This window comes from Grus americana, chromosome 7 (assembly GCF_028858705.1).
Source record: "Grus americana isolate bGruAme1 chromosome 7, bGruAme1.mat, whole genome shotgun sequence".
NCBI classification, from domain to species: domain Eukaryota; kingdom Metazoa; phylum Chordata; class Aves; order Gruiformes; family Gruidae; genus Grus; species Grus americana.
The window spans coordinates 14,942,396-14,961,535 of NC_072858.1; the positions used below are offsets into that span (position 1 = coordinate 14,942,396).

General features: G+C 43.6%; 1 protein-coding gene across 2 annotated transcripts in view; it reads right to left on the reverse strand.

Annotated features, from left to right (window-relative positions):
- SUFU (SUFU negative regulator of hedgehog signaling) overlaps positions 1-19,140 on the reverse strand; it is a 99,727-nt gene that overhangs the window by 34,507 nt on the left and 46,080 nt on the right. The window contains exons 4-8 of one of the 2 annotated variants that reach the window (XM_054831434.1): positions 12,502-12,644; positions 9,939-10,024; positions 7,774-7,846; positions 2,974-3,127; positions 1,356-1,467 (exon numbers count right to left, since the gene is read on the reverse strand). In XM_054831434.1, coding sequence (XP_054687409.1) covers positions 1,356-1,467; positions 2,974-3,127; positions 7,774-7,846; positions 9,939-10,024; positions 12,502-12,644 — 568 coding nt within the window. Of the gene's footprint in view, positions 1-1,355; positions 1,468-2,973; positions 3,131-7,773; positions 7,847-9,938; positions 10,025-12,501; positions 12,645-19,140 lie in introns of both variants that reach the window. The other variant, XM_054831432.1, reaches the window with a different exon arrangement.

Here is a 19,140-nt window from a genome sequence, read left to right on the forward strand (position 1 = left end):
ATCCTGCTCAATACTTTTGAGCATTCCAAGGCTGGGTGTGATTTGTGCAAATCAGATGGTGTAATTTTATTTTTTCAGTGGGGCCAATGGGACCAACCTTCAGGCAGGGAAGTACAACTCAAGATCTGAGTCAGGTCAGAATCTGGCTCTGTACAATTACTATATAGCAAAAGTAAGATTATTCCTAAAGCAATAATAAAGCCACTTGAGATTTTATTTTTTTTAATAAGCACCAATATCTTATATTACTTATTAGTACGCAGCATCAGCAATTGACATAATACTTCCCCTACAGGATTGGGCAACTCAGAAACATTCATATGTAAAGCAAATCAGAAGTCACCAACAAAACGGAACAAGAAAGGACATCAGGGGCCTAACCAAGTATGAGGAATGTTTTTCTCATGAAATGCTTGAATCAAGAAACAAACAGGAATTGAAACAGAGCAGGATGCTGTCCCTGCCTGGCACTACAGGAAAGAGCTGATTTTCATGATGATCTTTACTCTTGGAAAAAGAAAGCACAAACGTTCATCAGAGACTAGGAAACCAAAGGAAATACCAAGATGAAAGAGTGCAGTAAAGATGCATGCCTTTCTGTATCATTTAGATGAAAACATTAAAATTGATGGGAAGACATTTAATTAGCAACTGAAATAAGCCAAAGAGGGGAAGGGGAGAAACCGAAAAAGACGGAAAAACTGATACTGCAGATGGCTTGAAACCACAGGTCATTTCCTGTAGATTCACTGAAGTCAAAAGTTACAAACGAGGAGAGATCTACAGGCCCACCTAGTCCCACTTAAATCACCTGTTAATCTACAGACGATTAGAGACCAGGGTGGTATTGGCACATAATTACTGCCAGTACCTGCCTAAGTAAGGCAAGATCAAAGTCACTTTAAAAACAAAATAACAACATTTTAATCAAAAGGTTTGTAATTATGAGCTTGAAAACAAAATGCTGGGGCAAGAATATCAGCAAATGCTCATCTATACCACCTAACTCTTTGGATACCATAGGACTATTTACCACAGTACATTTTACAGGGCTCAGTCCAGTCTGATTTCAAATACCGTACGCCGTGAGGAGCAGGTCCTGCAGAACAGTCAAACCCACTCTGTGTTAGCAAGGTTTATCTAAAACCCCTCTCAAAATCTGCCCTCCTGAGCACCAGCTCATTAACCCAACTTGAACAACTTTTCTCCCTCTATCCTCTTGCTTTGCAAGTATTTGCTGCTAGCTTTCCTCTCCCCTTGCCAAGTCTTTTCCTACCCAGCTTTAACTTTGTTTTCCATGCTGAGCTCTTCAGCCTCCCTCTTCCCACCGTCTGAGCGTGCATGGTGAAACTTACGGTGCTCGGTCATGGTTCAACCCGTTCTGTCTTTGTGCATTTATTGGAGGTAGAACAGGTTTGCTGTTAATCTCAAGCCCTCTCCGCAAAGTCTCCCTGATTTGCTCCGTATCTGCAAAGAGAATTTTTTTAACATGATTTAGAGTCCCCAGAAACATCACAGACACAAGGAGATGTCAGCTTTTTTTTTTTTAAAAAAGGCCTGTTTCTATGTTGTGTTTCATCTAAATGCTTCCCCTTCAGAAAGAAATTATGCTAAGGGTGAATTCTTAACAGCTCTTCCTGCACCTTAGGAGTTATTTCACTTTATAAAGTCAGCATCAATTCCCTTGGTTTGGGTTGTGATGTTATGTCAGGCAAGGAGAGCTGGAACCTTTGGTCCTGCGCCCTCCCGATGAGGAAATTCTGAGTAGTTTTGTATCCTTTCATAAATGAGGTGTTTGCTGTTTCTGCAGCTCTCCCAGAACCTCCTGACACCTCCAGCCGTTGCACTGTAAGTCACTTTTCCCATTAGGCATAACGGGAATTTGTTCCTTTACCAAACAAGTGCAAGGCGGTCCTTGAGTTTTTGCAACTGGCTTTGCAAATCTGTTGATTAATTTACAATAAAATCCACAAAAGAAAGGAATTTTATGCAGGGCAAACTTTATCTTCAAGCTCACGTTTGAAAATAAACTGCAAATTATGGAGTTCAGATGCAGTCTTTTTACTTTCTCATTTTCCTATAATGTCTAATGGCCAAATACTTTAATAGGATGCTTTCCTACCTTTCTTAGAAATTTCCTCATCTTTTTCTGAGAAATGTGGAAATTAGGTAAAGAAAAAATATCTAAATTATTTCAAAAACATTTGAAAGATATACAAATATCACCATGTATACCTGTCTCGGGTTTTTCATTTACAGAGCTGAAGGAAAATAGCCTTTATAATCCAGTACAGTTCAAAATATTTGCATAGAAGCCAGAAGGAACCCTATATGCATTTAAATAGGTTTTTTACCATAGACTTAAAAAAAAAAGTAAGATACCATTCCTGTGGAAAGCATAGTTAATTCCAGGAAATCTCAAGTCCTCAAATTTTATGTTACTTCACCCATGTGAATGATAACACGCATAATTTTAAGCGCATGAAATGGCTATGACAACATCTGTACCGTGAGATGGCATCTCACTGCAAAGGGGAACTCCGTATTTTATTTCTTCTTTCCAGAGTTCCGTATTTGCAAGAATCACTTGAGTTCAGCCACAGCAACATGCAGCATCAGTCCAACTTGTCACCCAAGAAGTGACAATGTCAAAAAGGAAGCGCAGCCTGGGAAAATGCAGTTGCTTCACCTTGCAGGTGTTTACAGTCCTGGTTTCACCCAGTGCTCGGTTTAAATTTGCAGAGTTAATTAGAAGTAACCTAAAAACAATGCAAAGATCTCTTTTCCTCTGTCTTGCCTTCCTCAAAGAGGCCACACCAACATTCATTTTGCTCCCCGGAGACATACTGAGCCTTCCAGTAAATGTGGTGTTTGTTATGAACCCCAAGATGCTGCAAGACTCAGCCCACTGCCCAGACCCATCGGAAAACAAGCCAAAAGGCCATGACAGCGTCTCGGCCCAGGACCTCTTACCTTTCCCAGAGAGTCGCCGCGGCTGAGTCCCAATGCAAATGCTCCTGCTGTCTTCATCATCCTCCGGGGGCCGGCTGAGATCATCCCAGGCACATTTGGCACTCACTCCACTCAGGTTTGACCCATCTGTCTCAATCCCTTTGTCGACTCTCTCCTGCTTGAAAAGATCCAAAACCCCAAGACTTTTTTGGGTGTGGCTTGAACCTAAGCTGGAACCCACCCTGGCTCAATCCAACCTTCAGCAGCTCCTGTGCATCCCCCCCATCACAGCCAGTTTCCACTCTGGCCCCTGTGCTTTGATGTGTCAGCTAACCGTGACTGCACATTGAGCCATATCAGGGAGCTGGTCTAAACTGGAACAAGCCTTTTCCATAGCAGGTTGGTCTGAACTCCTACCCTTTTCCCACTGCTTTACTACATGGCCCTGGCAGGCACAAAGCAGGGAAAGAGAGAGGTGGAAATCAATGGCCTGGGGTACGCAGGGTTGCTTCTTTCAGTGTTAGCTCCAGTTTATACCAACTCAGAGTAGTTGTGACACTACATTATACACTCCTGTGTGAAGCACAGCTTGACAGTCTACCAATTACATGTCAATAACAATAAACCCCTGAATAACTAAACCTAAGTTCTCTTTCCAAGCTTACCAAGCAGTCCCACAATGAAAACAGCTCACAGAGACATCATCATTCACAAGAGTTCACCATTTGCAAACTGCCTGGACAAACCACTGCTTTTCAGTGTGCTGGGGTGTTCAGTAAAGGGCAAACATGCAAGGAGACACAGATCTGCATGCAATGTCAAAGCTTTTGCATAGCTTGCTTTATCGGCAAAATACACAAACCCCCTCCCTTGCAAGTTGGACTTTCCAAGCACGTAACCACCGTCCGAGCCTAGTAGGTGTTGCACACCAGCCACAAGCAGCTGGATACTCTCGGACACCACGGATTTTCTCAAGGACATGTGCATCTGTTGCCTGCAAGACTGCCCTAAGCTACAGCCAAAACTTCCACAGGACACCTACCTGCTAGAGGAACTGGCCTTAGTCTGAATTTCCACCTCGGTCCCACAAGGGGGTAATGTTGAGCTGAACAAACTCAGGGCTGAGCTACACCGAGTAATGGCTGCTCTTACCACTGCCACCTCTCCTCTGGAACCAAATCAACCCGGCTCATTTTCCCTTCTTCTGAAGGGGTGCCACTTCTGGTACTGCTCAGTGGCACCAGCAAGATCTCCATCTCACTGCATACATACTGTAACCTCAAAAAAGGCATTGAGTCCTGCTGCTTGTGGGACAAGAATCTTTGAAGATTTGAGGAAAGGGCAGAGCTGTGTTACGCACAATGGGAGCGGATCTCTCCGCTTGTTATTACTACCCACCAGTTTGACCTTGCCACTGGAGTCGAGAGACCGTGGGAGCATCCAGCACTTTGCAAAATCTGCAGTTTCCAGACTAAAACCCACATACGTTCCTCCCCTTGCCCAGCCGCGCACTCTGTGCCCTAGAAAGAGCATTGCCTGTTCTTGTGACCATTCAAAAGAAGATTTGAGCAGCTCAAAGATAAGCACAAGCACTCAGGGTGTGGTTGCACAGCAGTTTAAGCTGATGTAATTCGCAGTGGCTGCCATCCCATCCTCCTCCTCCATGTGCTCCTACCCCTTCCCTTGAGCCAGCTCCTTTTTATTTTCAGCTGGATCACCTCCCTAAACTGGCTTTTTGGCCCAAGAGTGGAGGCAAAAGCCTGTGGCTGCGGGCAGGACCAGAGCAGTCCTGTCTTAGATTTAAGTATTCAAGAGACTGCCTGCCTTCTGCTTCTCTCCCTGAAAGACTACTCCTTGTTGGGATCTTCCACTGGCGTCAGGGGAAACTGGCTTCTATGAAAACGTAATGGGAAAATCTGAGAAATAATACATCTGCTGGGATTTTCTTTTGTTATATCCTAAACATAAAATTAGTTGTTTCACCCAGAAATAGAAGTTGTGGAAAAAGAAATAAAAATACATCCGATCGTACATATGCAAACAATGCTCTAAGTGAGATTTAGCACGTGGTTCCTTCGGGAGCCCTCTGCGGCGCTCTGTGAGGAACCCAGATCAGCTGGCATGGGGAGGTTTAACTTGTCAGCATGGTTATTTTTCATTCCAGCAACTGGGGAAGCACCAAACTTGCCCTTGAGCAGGGAGCAGAAGAACCCAGAGGGCCCTGAGGACTCCATCGGGCAGAGGCTCTGGTGGGACGTGCTTCTCCATCCCTGCAGCCAGGGCCCCTGCTCAGAGACACAGTCAGGGCCTCCGGACAGCGCACAGAGCCTCAGGGAGGGGGAAAGGGACTCGTCATCTGCATCTCAGCTGCTTTGCAGAGCACTTCCTCAGGGGAAGAAGTGCTGCTCTGTTGGCATCCCTTGGAGATCAAGGGGGGCTGATGGAAACGAGCTGGCCTAAGGCAGCCTAATTTGCATGCTTGTTTTATAACGTTTGCAAGTATTGATGTTGAAGGGGGAGAAAAACAAAAAAAACCAACCCTAACCAGTGCAGACTCTCAGCTGGGGAAATGCACAGCTTTACCCCATCTTTAGCCAGCAAAGATGTGCCTGGGCTTCTTCCTCCCTTGAAAGGGCAGCCTGAGCAGGAGGTTGGAGCAGCCCAGGGCAAAGGAGGTTCAGCTTTTTCCTTCCTCAAAGAAAGGATGTTTCTGTCCCATTTTCCTCTCAGCATGTGGGAGGGATGCTCTGAGGCTCTTATAAGTCATTGATCCCTTTCTAAACGAGCCAGAGCACTGCAGTGTGACCCGCAGAGCGGCAACCACAACTCAGGAAATTCAAATCAGCTTTATTCTCTTCTGAGATATCTGCTAAAACAGAAGCAAAGCACTGAGAATCAGCGCAGAGCTGGGGACCGACAGGGATTGTTTGACAGTGCTGCCAGGGAAATCTGAATGGCCTACAGGGAAGCCTGGCTGAACAGAAAACAGCCAGCGTTGCCACAGCATTAATTGCCGACATCCTGGGATGACATCTTAGTTAGGATCCATTCTCAGCGACTCCGAACAGAAAGTACAGCTGCTGCTGCCAGGGCTGGGTTTAGGCCTCAATCAATTCCCACAAGAGACAATGCAGCCTCAAAACAAGCTCTGCCCGCTTCCCAGGCAGGCAACATGCTTCCCTGCTCCCAGGAAAGTTGTCCGTTTTCTCTGCCTGCTCCCTCTCCCCCTCCACCTATCTTCCACCGCTGCCTTTCAGCTCTCACACACCCTGTACCACCACCAAGAAAATGCCAAGCGAATGACACTTTATCCTTTCCCCACTAATTACAGCAGGAGGTGCGTGACATGGCTGAACCCAGCCCAGCACAGCAAAGGCTCGTTGCAGGACTTGGCGCCGCAGCAGCAGGTTTTGCCCTGTGAATCCCCAGGGGCTGCAGCAGCAGAGCAGAAGGAAGGTGTGTACACACCCCCCCACACCCCCCCCCGCACATATGCATTACTGCAAGGGCAAGAGCGAACAGAAACAGGAATGTCTTCAATGTGAGGAAGTCCGGAAAGACCATAGACATAGCAGCTCTCAGTGGCAGGACACACTGCTGAGGCAGAGGTACTCTTTCTTTGCCTTAACTTGCCTTGGCTGACTCAGATTCCAGTAAGCTGAGCTACTTTTCATTTACAGTAAATTGAAGAAAACCCTCTTATCATTAGGAATCACCAGTGCGCAGAGAACAGAAACACCCTCCAGGAGGGGAGAGGACAAAATTGTGAAGAGCCTAAAAATTTCATAGGACTTGCATCTGTATTAACTCCCACACTGTGGGACATTTGTGGAACATTTTTTGTGTCTCCAACTTGGGGTTATTTTAGATGAACAAATCCTTAAAAACAGTAAAAGTAGAATTTGGTTTTGTTCTTAAGCTTTCAAAATAAGATGCTGTGAGGCAACTGAGGGTAATCAGATGCAGACACACAGACCATAAGCAAACGCAATAGCTTGTACAAAACGTGCACATATGCACGTGCCCTACCAGGCTAAGCTGTAAGTTCTCTGTTAAAGGCAAATACTCAGTGATTCACTGAAACAAGGTCAGCACCACACTGGATTTGCCTGGGACCCATGTACTCCAGTACCATAACTCTGCTGAAGGGATGCAGAATTTTCTCCCAAACACACGGATCAGCAGTAGTCCATGGGATGGTAACCCCTCCATAGAGGTCCTATTCTGATCTTTAAACTTCAGAAATTGAACTCTGAAGAAGAAGGTTTAATATCTCTCCCTGCATGGATTATTAATAACTGCATGAGATACTTTTGGCTTCCCGTTATTTCTCAGACCACACTAACTACTTGGCCTCAGGTGACATCCTACAGGAATGAGCTACACTGTCACATTTGCTGTAAAAAAAAATATTACTTAGTTGATTTTGAGTTTTCTGCATGTTATATCTCCTTAAGCTTGCATATAAAACAGGAGGAATTTCCTGATCTATCATCTCTAAATCTTTTATTGTTCTATATTCTTTTATCTTCTTCTATTTTCCTCCTTTGTAAAACATGCCGTCCAAATCTTACCAATTTGTCTCATATATGACATTCTGTTTTCCTGGTCTCCCTTCTCTAACTTTCTTCCTAGAGCTGCCATCCACCTGGGGCTGGACATGTGCACTCTTGAGCCACCTCTAAGACTTTTCCAGGATTATTGCAAACATTGAGAAGATCACAGCACCTTTACAGAAAACAATAGAACTGTTTTATACCATTAAACCAATTCTCCCTGGCTACTACAAAAGACATGACATTTTATAAACTAAAGACATACTTGCAGATGTGGGTCAATCTCGAATATTGTCTCTCCTCTTCGCATATCTGTTATCAACCAGGGGCCTCCAGCTCTAAAAGAAAGCAAGAAAGGTAATGAACCAAACAAGCACTTTAGCTGATGCTCCCCAACAGAGTCCTCAGAGTGGATCTGTACTGGAAGGAAGCACAAGACAGAGCTTAAAACGCGCCTAGAAGCCCCTCTATGTCGTGTATACATCCTATAGCACGCATTTGTCCTTTACATTTCCCAGATACATAATGAAAGCCCTCCATGACCTAGCTGTTATCTGCCTAGTGTCTGACACCACCAAGTCTTGCAAAGCAGTCAGGATTGACACAGGCTATCCCCTGCATGGACCCACTTACTCATACAAGACTAAACTGGGTTTTAATCTTACAGGTAACTGAATTGAGACTGAGAAGTCCAGTGTAGCCTAGGTCTAAGACGGATGGGCAAGGCACGGGGTCAAGATTTATGCCTCTGTTACATATATAAAGATGCAGCAGGGTCCCAATAGGACTGCACTTTTTTGCTGAGATCGGCAGTCATGTTCAGTACCATAAAAAGCTTATTGCTCTGATAAATATCCTCACAATAGATGTTTTACCCAGTTGGTACTTAATGGCTGAGTTACTCAGATGGTTCAGGGAAATCGTTGTTTTCATTAGCAATAAAAGTCAGAAGGGTCAAGATATTTCCCAACAAAGGTGATAGAAAACAGATTACTGTGAAGATGAACTACTCAGAGACTTTACTTTGGGTCACAGTGCAGGCAGACTGCAGAAGTCAGCCTTAGATGGTGCTTTTCATTTGAAGTAAAAACTGAAGTCTTTTGGAATTGCCATAAAAATTTTCATTTTTTTCATGAGATACTTTGTTATTGCAGTCAAAAGCCCCCTCCTCTGGCCTTGTCTGTGTTACCATCTCCTAAAGCACTTGGAGTGGGAGCAATAAAAATTAATATTTTATAGATTTTCAGATGCATCGATAGCCACTCTTTTTTTCACATCACTTTGGAAGCTGTTAATTATTAACTGCAGAGGTGTGACCTGCTTCAGTTCCTCACTGGGATGCAAGAGGCTTTTACCCTGACTCCACCATCACTGACTTAGTAGTTTGCAGGTTTGCCTTCAAATCATGCACATTTGGGTTTTATTTTATCCTTGGAAAGGTGCTTGTACCACAGCACAAAAGCCAAAAACCAACATGAGAACAGACTGAGAGGTGCTATATCTGTGTTGACTTAGAGGACCCAAGGGAGCTGCAGGCAGTTTTTATTGTCTTGGGGTCCCAGAAACAAAGCTTGCAGCTGGACAAATTCACTCTACTCTAGGGCACTCGCATAAATTATCTGCACTTGTGCTTAAAAGGGAAAAGTTCAAGTTTAAAAAGTTCAGCAGCAAAGGCTCTTCCAAATAATCAATCAATTAAAGGCCATTGTAACATTAGAGAGTGTACTATTGTGCCCAGGAACACATATTCAGAACCATTTTGTTTAAAAAACAATAAAAATCTTTTGAGCTACAATCACACAGCAATAACTTCTACTAAATATAAGAGAAAAATATTTAAACAAAACAGCTGCAAGACAAAAAAGTTTAGCTGCAACCTGGCAGCAAATAAAGCATCATTTAACCTTTAAACCCCATCTCCTCCTTGACCCAACGACATGTTTGTTTTGCCATGGGAGAAATAACAATGAACTTCACTTGCATGATCGCTCCTCCTGTTGCAAATTGGCCCACCAAGAGTGGGACCAGTTTGAGAGTGACTTTCTCACTTTCAGACAGTACACAAGCTTTGCTAGGCACTGTAAGTCAGACCCTCTCCTTCTTTCTTTTGAACTACAGAGAGGTCACTGTAACAGTTATCCCAGCTCTCTCAGGAAGAACCAATGAGAAAATGCTGCAGGCGCAAGAGGAAGGAAATTAAGCTTTCAAGACCTCATTCTGTTTCACCCTGAACATGTGGACTTCCACATGCATTAATTTGCCATCTAAGCGTCTGTGCGTGAGAACAGATTTGCAACGAATTCCCATCTCTTGCTACAGCACAGGATTAAATAAGTTCCATCAACAAGTTAAAGATTGTTAATAAAAATAAACTGAATTGTTCTCTAAGGGAATGCTCCTCCTCTATATATGGGCTATATGAGCACTTACACTGGGACAGTCCGAAGCAGTTCCAAGATCCCTTGCCCATTCCACTGCTGAGCCGCATGCAGTTCCTCAGTGCAAACCCCAACAATCTGGAATAAATGACAACAGAGATACTAAACTGAATGGGAACCGTGCAAGAACTATAGAGAAATCTTGCCATGTGGTGCTGGATCAAACAGTGCATATATACAGAAGCACTATTTCTTTAAAATAAGCAAGGACAAATGGTGCCCGAGACAACAGAGGGATTCTGCAATTCCTTATGCCCTCTCCCCACACTTACCATGTGAAGTGCCCTGGTCACGTAACATTTAATCTTGCGTGGCGTGTGCGAACTTAACTGTGAGGAGGGCCTGGTGATAAATCAAGGTTTACTGAAGACCCACTAGTGAACATTAGTCTGTTCTCACTCTTCAAGTCTAGTCCACATGGACAGGCTAGGGTCTGAGGACATGCAGAACACTGCTCTGTCAGCCAATTGCTAGGGGCAAATGCAATACTGCACCAGCGATTTCAATCAGGCAAGGGACCCACTGCCATGAGAGAGTGCTTTGGTGCTCATCAATCCTTGACCAACTCAGTTTGCTGACTGGTTACATCTTACCCGGCATCATAAAGTAAAGCTGCTTACACATCGCATAATCCGCGCGTCACTGCAGGCAATCGCAGACTTCTGCCTTCCTGTATAAGGCAGGATGCGTTTGCTTTTCAGGATGGGAGCTGCCACACTGAGCAATACCAGATGTCCCTCTCACAGCAGCTGAGATCAGCCGCTTCAAATGAAGGGGTGAAACACCCTCCAGCTGATAGAGGAAGGCAGTTTCTTCCTGATCCGTCAACCGATGGCTTGTGCCTCTGAGCATAATGATTCATTCTTTGGGATGAAAAATTATTTTAGCCATGGCCTTCTATTTTCTTCCTCAATACTCTAAACCATTTCCAACGACATCGAATTTTTGGTCAAAATCTATTCAACTGATGTTTTATCAGAAAAGAGGAAAACTGAAAACTGAGTTCTGAAGAGCAGCAAGCAGAAGCGCATGATGTGCCTTTGATGCAAGCGCGTATCTGCGCTGATAGAGATCTGCGTGGAAAACCATCAAGGTCAGCACGTACCGAATTGTGCACACTGTACCTCCCCTGCCCCTTGCAGAGCTCACTCTCTCAGGATCCAGCCCTTGCAGATGCACTTCATCCCCACCCATCTTCCCAGGCTTCCTCCATGAACAGCCTGAATCACCCTTGCTTCAGCACACCCCTCCCTGGGCCTTCACTCACTAATTACATACAAACAGCTAGACTCTAAACAGAAAGTTATTTTGTGTTCATTCTTTTCTTTTTGCAATCATTTATCCTCATGGGTCAAAATAAATCCATAACAACAAGCATCAAACAAAGGGGAAAAACAAGTCAACTGCATGTGTTGTGGAAGATTAGAGGCCAAGAGCCTCAGGATCCAAGAAGCTGACTGTCCTTTGACCCAGGCTAGCTGGGCACTAAAGAAGAGATGCGGACTAACGCAGCACTAGCTGGGGAGGGAGCCAGGAATCACCCTGCTTAGCTTGGCTCTCTATCTCTGCTTCCAGGTCCCACAACACACCTTTCACTGATTAATCCCACACTCATCTCTTTCTTGTTGATAAAACACCTCGGAAGATTTGGGAAAGCCTCTGCCCTCGCACAGCAGTTGCCTTGTGCAGGTCTGTGGTAATGGAGCTTCCCCTTACATGTTGCAACTACAGCCCAGAACAACTGGGAGCAACTTGAAGCTTAAATTGTAAAATACAGACACTTGCAGGGAGAAATCAGCAGTTGGTATAAACTATGCCAGCTCTTCCACTAAGCTTAATAACTCCATATGCAATTTTAAAATGTCCAAAGCAGCCCATATTTAAGAGACATCACTGAGAAGGACTTTGTGAAAGCAAGCAAACCTATTTGGCCAAGGAAGCTTCCCTCACTGAACAGTAGGGTTAAATCGCAAGGGATTTTTTTAATGTTTCTTTTGCAAAGCAAACCTGAACTTTTCTTAAACAGTAGATCAATTCAGGAAAACTCACTTATCCTCTAAAGAATCATTGTATCAATGCTGCAACCTACATTTCTGCCATTAAATAATGCTAAAGCAACTCTGAGTTGCGCTCCAAACTCTTCTTTTCCTTGAACTCAAACCAGTGGATCTTTTACCAATACTGCCATAGAATTAATTTGAATTTAGCTTTACATTACCTTTTAGGAGTGTTTCATTCAACTTTTTTCCCTGCATTCATGTTTGAAATTTCAGAGCAGTAATATTCAACTCCAGGTCTGTTTCAGGGTGTAAACCTTCTCTGCATCAGACAGACCTCTATCTTGAAAACTGAGTATGCCATTGCTCAATCCTGGTAAAACACTGAACACCTCCAGAGTAACAACTCAGAGATGAGATCCATAGAAATAAAATAAGGAAGAAAGGTGGAAGACAGGATAATAAGCATCTGACTTAATCAAAGCTAAATTAAATGTAATGTTAGCCACATTCCACGCCCAGGAGGTGACAATCAGAGCCACCATTGCTGTGTCATACCTGTAGGAAAGTAACAACCCCGAAAGGAGTCTGCACCGGCTGCATCTGAGGGTCTTCTGTCAGTAACATATGCTGGATTCTAGACTCACTGTTGTCCAAAGGGCTGTGCCACGATACATGGTCACCACTGCAGAAGGTGTTTTCTGCAAGGAAGAGAAACAAGAAATATTTAGTCCAAAAAGTCTGCTAGAATATTCCTTCTGTTAGCATTTGCTCCTGACCAGTCAGGCAGGGGCCTCTGGTCTGGACCAGGACAGTCGCTGGTGGCTATTCGCAGCGGCTGCCTCCAGCCAGCTCTGCTGAGTCTCCGAGTCAGCTGAAGCACCTGAAGCAGGAAAGGGGTCTCATTGAGCCATCTGAATTCAAGCACTGACTTTAAAAAAAAGAAAGTGTCCTGCTTTGATATTAAACCCAACACAGGAATATCAACAAATAAAATTAGCTTCTCTCTCATTTACTATTAGTCTCGTATTGTAAGAGGGCGCAGAGTCAGCAGGCCATACTGGATGCCTATGGGATGGCGATTCACACTTAAATTGCAGCTCTGATTTGCCACAGAGAAAAGATTCTGAAGAAATGTGAATTAAACACAAATAATACTCTGCTATATCTAATAAAAATCCACAGTCTGCAGCCCAACTTGTGATGGTCTAAGTCAAAGCCACTTTCTCTCCCAATTGTCTGGTGGTTCTGGTGCAGAATTGTAATTAGTATGTTCCTTTTTTCCCAAACAATGACAAAACCAGTGGGCTATAAATTTCACTCTATGTCAGAATAGACTGCATCAAAACAAAGAGCCAGAAATTATCCTTCTCTCTTCACAACTGTAAGCATTCCTTTCTTTTCCTCCTCTCCTACTTAGAAAGACAAAACACCCAGATAATCCCATGTTCCACAGCTGGTGCATGCCAGAAGGCATACCAGAACCCATCTGTATGTTGCTGCCCCATCACAGGAAAGGCTAATGCTTGCTTTCTGAGCGAGCTACAAGTAAAACCACCAACCACGACCATTTTCACACCAGTTAAAGCATGCTCCATTCGCACACAGTTCCTAGAGCATGTGTGCAATAATGCTGCCTAGCCAACTGCCTTGGCCTCGGGTCTTGTGCTTGTCCCTCTCCAGGTAGAGATTTTATAGCACATACAAAGAAACAGCCTGGAATCCATATTCTGCCCTCTGACATCAGTGTAGCGCCCCAGGGATGAACCGCATACTGCCTGCTTCCAAAGGCAGTGGCAGGCACAGCATCCCTCTCCCTGACCAAGCTCGTTGATGATGGCAGTCTTGGCTGCTGTCCTCACCGTGGTCTCTCCCGACACCACTCTTACAGGAGAGTGGGAAGGTAGGCCTCGCCCACTGGAAGAGGACTAGGACTTCCACTGTGGACTGGAAAATGTTAGCGGTTACTTGAGTTGCTGCCTGTCAAGACTCATATGACATGGAGCAGGATCCAATTCAGAGGAGTGTTCTTTGCCCTGTAGCTACAAGCAGACGTGGTCCTGGATCTTCACCTAACCTTCCCACATCACCTTTGAAATTCATATCAATAGGACATCTCTTAAATAAGTATCTACAGGGCTTATCTGAGAATCCTTGAACGTGGCAGCTTCTGCAGCAGCAAGAGAGAAACAGCATTTGCCAGTAATTGCAGCTTTGTCCTCCGTCACATTAAACAACAGACACTTGCACGCCACTCACTGTGCGTCAGCACCACGACGGCATGCACATGCTCTCAGCTAGCAGCAAGTGTAGGATGCTTTGAGGGAGCCATCACCATCAGGCAGGTAAACTAATGAGAGTTATCTTGTAGTGGCTGTGGTTAAAAATACTCGCAGTCATCTCGCTGATGAACTAACTCCTGCTCACCCATTCATGGGTTTCCTGCAAGGGTGTCCTGGGCAACTCGTAGTTTCTCCACCAGGTGTCCCCATTGGTGTGCATTTGAACATTTTTAATATATGTTTTTTCAGATGAATTTCTTGGACAGCTCATTTGATTAAGAATTAAAATAAACTCCAAATACCATAAGAAAGCTGGCCCGAAAAACGAAGCATGTAACAGAAGTGTTGTGATAAGTAAGGGAATGTTTTCCTTAGTTAAAATTAGGCAAGAAAGAAAACATAGCGAATGCAAGCTGCTTGGAAGAAAGAGTTTATCGTTATGGACACTGAATTACACGCTTTCAGCTCTGCGACTGAAAGGAGTGGTTCAGATATTACTTTACTTTTAAAGTTGGGGAAATATACGTAGACAGAAATGAAAAACATTTTTTTTTTTTTAAGTATCAAAATTGGGTTAAAGAAACAGCACTTAGAACGTTGCAAAGGATATTGTGGTATTATCCAGGTTAGCCAAAATGTGGCTGATTAATTTTTTTTTTTAAATGATAAAAGCCTCTCAGTCACAGTTCTCAGGAATGAAACAAAGCCACAAAGAGCTTATTCTTGGGCCCTGTCTTTATACCACAACATTTTGCCCATCAAATGCTCACACAATTCTATGCTGATCGATCGCTGCGTTTCACTGCTGGTGCTGCTTCTCCTGGGAAAGCCCAGCCCGTTTAGAGCAGGTTTTCAAATGCAAATGTCTCTGCTGGAAACCCACCTGTTTATGTCCATGTGAACACTGAACACACTTAGAAAATCTCCCTCTCCCTTGCATGCACACGAACACCACAAGATTCACACTGACTACTCAATTAAATCACAAAAAAATTTTCTGCAAATAACATGAAGCCGAATTAAAACCTGAAAGATTACAAGAAATTCAGAATTACAGCCTAAAACTCAGTTCTTTGCTTGCTGCATTGTAACCCATATGGAATGTAAGATCAGTTCTTGTACAGACCATTGCAGCACTGAGGACAGCTTGAATTGCAAGACTTGTAGCTACAGAAAGGAAGAAATTACAGAAACAAAGGACTAGAAAAACACTTTCTCTTCCCTCATGCTGGAAACAGAGATGAGAATCCTCCCTTCCTATCTTTCACACTCATGTTTTCAAAACAAAACAATCAAAATCTTTCTAAGCATTTAAGTTTTAAACAATATTTTTGCTAGAAAATCCTTAAGTTTTCATAAATGATTCCTCCAAGGTATATTTCTAACTAAATTTGGGACTTTCACAAATGTTGAATTAGAACATAAACCACCCAGATAAATCCTCAAAGTCATCACAGCACAGATGGATGTGAAAAGTCTCCTGTAGCTTTTGCACCTATCATTTGCAATGCTGTCAATAACACACTTTGTACACCTTGCCTTTCATCCACAAACATGTACAATGTGCTAGGATTTCCTACACGTACATAAGTATTTCCATAAAACCAAGAGATGAGTAGGCACAGGACATGTGCACTCATCTCAGGTACACAAACAGTACAAGCACTTTACAAGGAACACCATGCTTCAGTCAGATGGACCTAAAGACAGCTCCTTTTGTTCCCAAAAATGCATCCCCGTGTCTCCCATACCATGCATACCAACTGGAGAAGCAGCCTGCCATCTCCAAACTAATTTCTGAGATCTGTTTTTCACTGCTACGAACCAAGGATGGGACTAGGACCTTTAGTGATAAGGATGCCAATATGGGTGTCAACAATATTCACAGTTTTGTAGCCATACCTCTCAGTATGCATTTTGATGCCTACTACAGATAAAAAAATGAGACACCTGCCCTCACTTGAAAATAGACATGTAAAAGAAACATTGTATGTAAAAATAAAAGATTAGAGGAAGAAGTTTATATCCATGGAGCACTGACCCACTCTGACAGGACTCACTGCTACAAGCATCCCAAAACAATTTCTGGTTTGAGCCCAAAACATGGCTCCCCTTTCAGATAAGCAAAAACCATTCCTTTGCAAGTTATCTCAGTTCAGTAAATCTGAAAGTTTACAGCCTCAGCAGCAAAGCTGGTTCTACAAGGATCCCATCACAACACTGGTGCTGTCCCAGGCCCTTGTAAATTCGGGAACAGCCTCTGCTTTATCCACATCCATTTACAGCAACCATCGATTCAATGCTTTTCACTCTTAACAAGCTCTGCTATGACAACCGTTTCGACAGTTTTGAGGAGGGATTGGAGCCCAACTGATGTTACAAAAGTCCTTTTGCACTTTCTTAATGAGACAAAATATATTGGTGTCCAGAATCCAGGAAAGGTGAAATGGTTTTCAGTGGTAGCTGTGAAAAATCACAGGCTACTACTGAACAAGCACCTTCTCTACCATTTCAAGAGGGCAACGTTCAGCCTGCTGGGACTCGGGTATCGTTTGCTGCTGCAAAGACTTCTGCCTCTTTGAACTTTGGTGTTACTTGGCTCCACAGCAAAGCCAACAAGAGACGTGACATGTTCGGGGAAAACATTTTATAGAATGGAAGGATTCTGACGTATTCTTCTAACAGATAGCAAGCCTCAAACTGGTGGCCAGTTGGCATGTTCCCATGCTTAGAAGTAAACCTGGACAAGACTTCTATGAACGGGGGAACTAAGGACACTTTGTGGGTTTGCACATTGTGGATGTATTTGTCACTGCCTAAGAAGGAAGGAGCTCTGATTAAAGCTTTTACTGCAAGCTGTGGCACACACAGGAGGACCCTATCTAGATTCACTTGTGTCTAAGGTCAAGCGCAACACATCTCTGCTCTTCTCCACTATACAGGGCACAGTTAGCGTTTTTTCTCACCTGCTCATTTTTACAATCCTTTAAGAACCAAGTCTCTCCAAGAGCCCTACTACTCTGTTAAGTCTGTTTGACATTGGCCAACAGGTTCAAACACCATTGCGGAGGCACAGTCAGCCTTCTAGGCAGAACAGCATGACTGCATACGCCGCCTTGCCTTAGGTGAGCACAGCAAAAAAAACAGTCACCAGAAAAAGTTACCAGGACCTCACCAAGGAATTGTCAAATGCGTAGGACAGATAGCAAAGCACAGAAATGATCTAGCCATCAACAGGAGAAACTAAACGGCAAAGGAACGGAAAGTATGATAAAAAATTAAATCCAAATGATTTTAGTGTATGGCTAAATCAGCAAATCCTCAGGAGTAAACTAAGGCTCTGATTTACTGCATATGAGCTGATTCACAGGAACTGCTGTTGAATAGTTCTGCCTCACAGTAAACCTGAGGTGGTTACATGTTCCCTCTGTGGAAGGAAGAGCTGAGCTACCTGACCCGCCTCAGGATAAATACGTATCCTTCAGCAGTTACCATGGGAGCGCTGGATGTGTTGTAAATACGCAGGCTTACAGTAACCTCTTGGAGAATCATACCCCTCCTGCTTGGAAGAGGCACTAACAGGACTTAAACCCAACGCAGCAAGGTGATCCATCCTCATAGACTTGAAACTGGTTCTTTTTCTGCAAGTTTGTGTTTTAACAAAAGCTACTGATTTTTTTTTACCATTTTCTTTCTGTTAGGGAATGCTGATTTCATGAAGTCAAACTGCTTCATAGGGAGGTATTGATTTCATAAGAATTCAACAAGGAAATCATTAAAACATTTCATTTCAAGCTTACTATTTTATTTCATAATTTATAATAGCAAATCTGAAGCCTCTCTCCAGCTCTACAGAAATGGGAGGTCTTTAAATTTCCCATAGACCAGCTCTTGTACCATTCTATTATGCAAAAGCAGTATCTATAAGACAGTTACACCAGACCACTCTTAAGATTCCCATATTTTGAAATCTTTAAAATGTCATTATCCATTTTCTTTTACAGCCCACATAAAGCAGGTGAAGTTCCTCCATGCAGCAATGATCATAATTCAGCTGCTCAATCTATCCTAACTTTACTATCCAACTGCTCTATAATGAGAACTGGGGAAATAACTCAGAGGCAACCCTTCCACTGTGGACTAGTAAATTTTCTTTGTGTAACATTGCTCATGTATTTTCTTGGAGTGCATTCCTCCCCACCTTTAATTTGACTAAATATAGTTGATGCCTAAAGAAATAAAACCAAGTCATATTCTTGGCCTCAAGATGCTTTATAAGCAATGTAATACATGCAATCTACACTCAAGAGGTGTTACCTAGCTCTAGAGAGAAACACAGATTACTTCCCATTGTATTTTCAATTTCTTTTTTAAACCTGCCAGTTTCACATGTATGGGATTCTGCTAAGAGCCCTTACTCCCTTGAATAGCCACAGGCAGCAAGCTGAAAAGGACAGCAAACCAAGACAAGTACTAGGATCTAAGAGAGCTCCATCCAGAGGGTGGATGTGGGTCAGGGAACATCTCCAGTGAGCTTGCTACCCTGCACCCAGAGCAGAAGGGAAATAGCTGTTTGGGCATCTGGGAGTCAAATATCTTCTCTGGCAGGCACATAGGGGACCGTATGGAGGAAAACAAGGAGCTGATGCTGTTCCACCAGCAAGGAGAGAGCACAGGAACCTGAAGCGTATCTCTTCTCCCTGCATGGCTTGGCATATACACAGTCCCCAGACCGAGTCTGGCCCCGGGGCAGTTCAGACTGCATCACTCTGGTTCATCCAGAGGCTGGAAATTTCCCGCTTCTGACATGGTCACACCATGTAACTCTTTAGACAGATTTTCAAATTAGGAGAATAGATTTGTAGCCTGACTGTTCCCCTGTATCTCTTATAAGGCACCTCCTCCTTTGAAATGC